General features: G+C 61.9%; 1 protein-coding gene across 9 annotated transcripts; it reads left to right on the top strand.

Moving 5' to 3' along the window:
* Window positions 1-6: 6 nt before the first annotated feature.
* RGS19 (regulator of G protein signaling 19) lies at window positions 7-4,874 on the top strand. 9 transcript variants are annotated; one of them, XM_027767703.1, is made up of 8 exons: window positions 7-245; window positions 1,438-1,517; window positions 1,827-2,044; window positions 2,234-2,326; window positions 2,495-2,613; window positions 3,700-3,774; window positions 3,853-4,087; window positions 4,180-4,874. In XM_027767703.1, the coding sequence occupies exons 4-8, from the start codon at window positions 2,297-2,299 to the stop codon at window positions 4,366-4,368; spliced, it is 648 nt and encodes a 215-aa protein (XP_027623504.1). In that variant the 5' UTR covers window positions 7-245; window positions 1,438-1,517; window positions 1,827-2,044; window positions 2,234-2,296; the 3' UTR covers window positions 4,369-4,874. The 9 variants fall into 9 exon arrangements, with proteins under 9 accessions (XP_027623504.1, XP_006167147.1, XP_006167151.1 ...); XM_006167085.3 differs by lacking the exon at window positions 1,827-2,044; XM_006167089.3 differs by lacking the exon at window positions 2,234-2,326.
* The last annotated feature ends 1,648 nt before the right edge of the window (window positions 4,875-6,522 follow it).

The raw sequence follows: 6,522 nt of genomic DNA, 5'->3' as shown, positions 1-6,522 counted from the left end.
GCCCCACCCGGTTGGAACGGGCAGCCACTTCGCCCTGTGAGCTGCAGGGGAGGCGCTGCGTCCCCGGTCCCAGCCGATTGGGGTTCCTGCGCGAGCCTCCCTTCCAAACGCTGCAGGAGTACCTCCTGCCGTCTGACTGAGTCCCCGCTGCTGCGACGCACGCCCCTTCGGCGGCCAGGGTGGGGCCCGGCCCAGCCCGGCCCGAACCTGGTCCCTCCCGCCCCCACCCCGTCTTTTGGTCGCTGGTGAGTGGGACGCCATGGTGAATTGCTTGAGGCAGGGGTTGGGGCGTCAGAGGCTGCAGGAAGGGGTACCTGGAGGAGACAGGCTCCGGTCTGGACTCTCTCCCCCACCGCTGAAGAGGGAGGTGGGTGGGTAGCCCCTCCTTTTCAGAGGCAGACTGGTTAGGAGGGCCAGCGGGGGCTCCCACAAACCAGAGTGCAGCAGGTGGGATGAGAAGTGGGAATAGACCTCCCCCCAAGGTTATGACTTTTTTTTCTGGGATTGCCACATTTTCTTATTCTTTTTTTGGACTGGGCGGGCTCTGGACGTTCTTCTTCCTTCTGTGGAGCAAAGCAGCCGCTCCCGAGGGAGCCACTGTCCCCAGAGACCTGATGCCTGTCCAGCCTCCCCTCTCCCAGACGTGGCCAAAGCCTGGGGGACTGGCTAAGGGGGAAGAGCACCCCAACACCAAGATGAAGAGCAGGGAGGCCCTGGTTCAGACCCTGTACCCCACACCCCCCAGAAAGGAGGCAGCCCAGGGTATCCACCTTAGGTGGCTCTAGCTGACCCCAGAAGGGTGCAAGGAGCTGGGTCTGGGTCAGCAGTCTAGCTCCCACCCCTAGACAGCCTCCCCCCCAGCACCCCGCAGCTCAGAGCTGAGCTGGAGATGGCGGCCTAGAGGGAAGGTCTTGGGTGCCAGGGTGTGGGGGCGGGGCTGGCGGGAGGAGGAAGAGCCCTGCTGGGGAAGTCAGCCGTCGGGTAAGCTGCGACCTCAGGTGGCCACGCCCCTTCCTTTCCCTGGAAACTTGGCCCTGAAGGAAAAGCCCAGCTGTGGGTTGCTTTCTGTCTTCGCTCTGCTTGCTGGGATCCTGCCGACCCCATGGTCTCAGCGGAAGCTGGGCAGGTGAAGGGGCACAGTCCCAGGGAAGCCTGCCCCTTCCCCCAGACTTGGTGCCCGAAGTGAGTTCCTTCTGAGCACCATTCAATAGGGCCCCCCCAAGGCCAGGCCTGAACACAGGGTTCAGAGGACTGCAGCTGGGGGAGGGGCGTTGGGAAGATGGAAATTAAATGATAGAATCGCACACTGAGGGGAGGGTGGGGGAGGCACAGGCGCAGAAGCCCAGGGCCCTCACCTGGGCCAAAGTGGCAGGAGTTGGAGGAGTCATTCGAAACTGCCTCCAGGGTGCTGATTGGCTGGCCTGCCCCATCCTGCAGGGACGCTGGGATTTGTGGCCTGCGGGACTCTTGTGGCACGTGGGGCTCACTCACAGCTCAGAGCACCCCCACCACTGAAGGTACAGCCCAAATGCCTGGAAGGATACAGCCCCCCACCACTCCAGCTGGGGACCAGGCACCCCGCCCGGTGCCGCCCCCACTTCCCTGGCTGGCGGGCCTGCGGTCACTTTCCCAAACCTCTAGAAGAGGTGAGGGCAGGAAGGGAGGGAAACCCTGGGGGCCAGCAGGGGGGTGACACGGGGAGGGGGCAACCGAGGACAGAGAACCGCAGTCCCTGGGAGATGCAAGCCCTTCCTCACCAGCACCCTGGCCCACCTGCCATGCCCTTGGGAAGTCCTACCCTGATCCCACTCACCCCAACACTGCAGCCTGCTAGGCACCCCTGGGGCCCGCAGACAGATATGGACCCTTGGGGGAAGCCACTCTGAAGTCTGGACAGAAGCACCCTGGTACAAGAGTGGTCCCAGATGTCTGCCCCGCCCAGTTCACCAGCCACTAGCCCTGGGCCCTCGGGAGCCAAGAAAGAGGAACCCAGGCTTCCGGCTTCCTGGGGACCAAGTGCACGAGGTGTCCCCAGAATCTCTTGGTGAGCTTGATCTGGGGACGAGAGGCAGAAGCTGCTGCAGCCCCTCCGCACTGACCCTGATCCCTAGTGCAAGCTGGGGGGTGGGGTAGAAGCAGCCCCACCAGGGCTACAAGGAAAAAGGGAGACACCCTCTCAGGACCCCTCCCAAGTGACAGGCAGGGGCTGAGTTCTCAGTCAGAACCCCTCCAGACCCCCAGGCTGAGGGTCCTGGAGCTGGCACCACGGAGCCTGGGCAACCTCCTCCACCCACCCATGCCGGCCCCGCATGAGGCCGAGAAGCAGGTACTTGCCCCACCCACCTCTGCCCCGGGGAGGATGGGAGGGCCGTGGGGGACAGCAGGGTCCTGAACACCCAGGTCAGAGGTTCGTGGCCCTGGTAGGTGGGTGGGAGGGCCATGTGGGGTCTGGTGAGTCCCACCTAGAAGCTGAGGCAGCCCCATCTTCCCCCAGCACACAGGGCCGGAGGAGGCGGACCAGCCCCCCTCAATGTCCAGCCCTGCGTCCCCACCAGCAGCCCCTGGCCGCAGCCCCTGCTGCCTGTGCTGGTGCTGCTGCTGCAGCTGCTCCCGGTACGTGGGCGGGGCTGGGTGGGCCCAGGGCCTGCTCCCAGACCCTCCGATGGCTTGTTTCTGTTTGTTTTTAAGTTTATTTCTTTCGCACTTGAGAGAGAGCCTTACACATTGGCAGGGTTCCCCCATGCCGTGCCCCCCCATCCCAGCCCTCAAGTAGTCAGAGTCCTGGGCACGTGGACCCAGCGTCTTCCAGGACAACCTGCACCACCAGGCAGGGCTTCCCATGGCCTCCGAGGCGTGACCTGTAGGCAGGATTGGCAGCATGCCCTGCCCAGGGACTGCTGGGCCTGAGGATCAATGGTCAGTGCCCAGGCCCCTAGGGGTACTTGAGCATTCCCAAGATAATGGGGCATGCCCCTGGACAGCATGGGGAGGGTGGCCTAGGAGTCTCCGTGTTGGTGTGAGGGCAGGAGAAGGGCTGGCAAGATTTACTAAACTAGGCAAGCTGGTGGCTGTGTTGAGGCCTTGCAAAGGCCCCATTCAGAGTTCAGGCTTCCAGCTATTGAGGGTTCAGCTCTCTGGTGAGCGGCCATGACCCGGATAGATAAGACTTCTCTAGGCCTTCGGGGTGTGTCTAGAAGGCTGCAGGGTGGGGTGGGAGCTGGGTCCTCCTGGACGTCCAGGTTGGACACCCTGTCAGCCACTGAGTAGCCCTGAGTCCCTCGGGGTATCGATGTGGGCCCAGCATGGCCATGCCACGGCAGGAAAGGTTCCCTGCAGAGTGAGGGTCAGGCCTCAGCACCTGACAGCTGTGGACAGGAAGACTAGGGGTCCTACATCGCCTGACAAGACTCAGTGTAACTCATTAGGCCTGCAGGGTGGACCCCTTCCATGGCCCCTCCGAAAGGGCTGAGGTCAGGGGGAGGAGCCTGAAGGCAGCAGGTGACAGGGGCCCCTGGGTCAGACTGCCAAACAGGGAGGCGCAGAGGCCCAGCCTTGGCCTGTGTGAGCAAGCGACAAGTCTGCAGATCCCTCCGTCCTCGAGCTGCTCTGGGCGCTGCCTCTGCCTGCGTGGGTTCACATGTGGTCTCACCTGCGTGGGGGCTTGTGCTGGGGCAGTGCCACCTCCCTCTTTGCCACCAGAAATGAAGAGCGGCGGCGAGCGTGGCAGGTGTCCCGGGAGAGCAAGCTGCAGCCCCTGCCCAGTTGTGAAGTGTGGTGAGTCCAGCTCCCGAGCGTGCTGGGGGGACTGGCCAGAACACACACTGCCTGACGGCCCGGCCTCTGTGCCCACAGCGCCACCCCAAGCCCCGAGGAGGTGCAGAGCTGGGCACAGTCCTTTGACAAGCTGATGCACAGTGCAGCAGGCCGCAGCGTGTTCCGAGCGTTCCTGCGCACCGAGTACAGCGAAGAGAACATGCTCTTCTGGCTGGCCTGCGAGGAGCTGAAGGCTGAGGCCAACCAGCATGTGGTAGACGAGAAGGCTCGTCTCATCTATGAGGACTACGTGTCCATCTTGTCCCCCAAGGAGGTGCGCCAGCCCAGCAGGGCACGGGCTGCGGCGTGGGTGTGGCCGTGGGGAGAGGGGCTCCTCCCCACTCCTGACCCCGGCCCGTCCTGCAGGTGAGCCTGGACTCCCGCGTGCGGGAAGGCATCAACAAGGAGATGCAGGAGCCGTCCGCACACACGTTCGACGACGCACAGCTGCAGATCTACGCGCTCATGCACCGCGACTCCTACCCTCGCTTCCTCAGCTCCCCCACCTACCGTGCTCTGCTGCTGCAGGGACCCGCACCATCCTCCGAGGCTTAGGCCGCCCACTGCAAACAGGCTGGCTGGGGTCTCCACCCTGGAAGCAGCCCCAGCCCCCTTGAGAAGGGCTGTGTCTCCTGGCTGTCCCCTCCCCAGATGTGCAGCAGGCAGGAAGCCTGGCTGACGCAGTGCCTGTGCGTGGTGAGAGGGGGGCCCTCCTGGAGTCTAGAACTGAAGAGCCGTGCTGGGGTCCCCTCCCTGAGCAGCCAGTGGGACCGGGACATGCCTCTGGTGGAGAGGAGACTGTGCCGCCCAGTTCTGTACCGTGAGGAGGACTTCCTACATAAGATGTCTGCACCCCAGAATCGGACCTAAGCCTCCGAACCAGATATGGCGCCCCAGCGTCAAGTTCAAGGTGACAGGACCCAGTTTCTACTTTGTGTTCATGAACTTTAAACTTGGAAACATGTCCTGACTCTGTGTTTTATCAAGAAAAAGAAAAGTTTGCATATTTATCTCCACCCCTCCAAAAAATGTTAGAATGTCTTATTGAGATTATTTTTAAAGCAAAAGTCTTTCTGTTTAAGAACCTTCACATACAGGACAAGATTAGCCAATGAAAAATCATCCCAGACCCAGGGCCAGAGGCTCTGGTGTCCACTGTGAGGAAATCGGGCCTTGTGTCCTCTGCCTTACGACCCCTCACCCTCCTCAGAGCAGTAGCCCATCCTCAGCCCTGCCCAGTGCATGGCTCTGGGCCTGGGCCTGGGCTCAGAATGGCAGGGCAGTCCCTTACAAGGCTTGCAATGCAGGGGTGTTGCTCAGGGCCTGCCGGACACGGACATGACAGCAGCTCTGAGGGCTGTGGGTGAGCACAGTGCCACTGGCGCCATCTTGCAGGCTCCTAAGATAAGACACTCACACTGGGACCTGATGCAATGTGAAGCTGGAACCCTCCTGAAGAGGAGCTGCCTGTGCTGGGGCAGCAGGGAGGGTGCTGAGCTAGGCAGTGGGCCGAGACCCAGCAAGACTCCAAGGAGTCTGCACAAGGACACTTCCCACCTTGTCCACACAGCAGCTCAGCAGGGTGGGTGCACACACAGGGCAGCTCGGCAAGGTGGGCGCACACACATGGGCAGCCGGGTCAGATGTGCATGCACATGCAGAGACAGCCAGGTCAGATGTGTGCACAGACAGACAGCTGGGTCAGATGTGTGCACACACACAGACAACTGGGACAGATGTGCACACACAGGCGGCTGGGTCATATGTGTGCACACACATGGGCAGCTGAGTCGGACATGTGCACACATACGTAGGCTACTTGGATGTGTACACACATACGTGGGCAGCTTGGTTTTGATGTGTGTACATGTATGAGTATCTTGGTCAGACATGTGCACACAAGCATGGGCTACTCAGACATGTGCGCACACATGCATAGGCAGCTCAGTCCAAAGTGTGTGCATACGCATGGGCAGCTCAGTTTTGATGTGTGCACACACAAGCAGAGCCACCTTAACATCCTCAAATCCCACCAGCACAGCTGGCCTCTCTGAGGGTCCAGCTGCCCACTGCTCCCCACCAGGGCCAAGCCCAACCCCAGGGCAAAGACATCAGCCTGCACGCCAGCTCAAGTGGCCCGTCTGAGCAGGGCCCAAGGCAGCAAGAAGGCAAATGAGCCATTTAATTAGTGATGGTGGGGAAAGGCCAGGAGGGTACAGTCTGGGCAGGCAGGTCAGGGCGCTGCCTGCTGGGGTCTCCGGAGAAACTTGATGCAGGACACAGGGATAGCTCATGCTGACCGTGGCCCATGGGTGCAGCACAACCGCAAGGGGCTCCTCAGACCTGCACGAAGGGTGAGTGTGTCAGCCTTGTGGCCTGTGTCCCCAGGGTCCTAGGAGTCTGGCTGGACAATTCACCCCACACCCCAAATACCTCCAGGAAGGGGCTGGGATGCCGGGCCCACCCCCTCACCTTCCAGCACCTCCCACCCTCACTGCAGTATGCACAGATGGTCACAGGCTCGTCAGAGCTGCCTGTCTGCACCCGTAGGCATGGGAGCCCAGTGCCTGGCAGGCTCTGCTGCAGGGACATCCCCAGACTTGGGCCCTGCTGGCCCAGCTGGAACCCATCAGCGACCTAATCTGAGGCTGCCCAGTGACCTTCCAGGGCTGGGCCTCTCGAGGGGAGGAAGGGAAGAGGTGTTCTACC

This window comes from Tupaia chinensis, unplaced genomic scaffold (assembly GCF_000334495.1).
Source record: "Tupaia chinensis unplaced genomic scaffold, TupChi_1.0 Scaffold144472_1, whole genome shotgun sequence".
Taxonomy (NCBI): Eukaryota; Metazoa; Chordata; class Mammalia; order Scandentia; family Tupaiidae; genus Tupaia; species Tupaia belangeri.
This window is presented reverse-complemented; position numbering and strand designations above follow the sequence as displayed.

Excerpts from the sequence above, each read along its gene's own strand:
- RGS19 (XM_006167085.3), top strand. The coding sequence starts at position 2,297 with ATGCCGGCCCCGCATGAGGCCGAGAAGCAG. Across the intron at positions 2,327-2,494 it reads CGCATGAGGCCGAGAAGCAG|CACACAGGGCCGGAGGAGGC; the intron begins GTACTTGCCCCA and ends ATCTTCCCCCAG. Across the intron at positions 2,614-3,699 it reads TGCTGCTGCAGCTGCTCCCG|AAATGAAGAGCGGCGGCGAG; the intron begins GTACGTGGGCGG and ends CTTTGCCACCAG.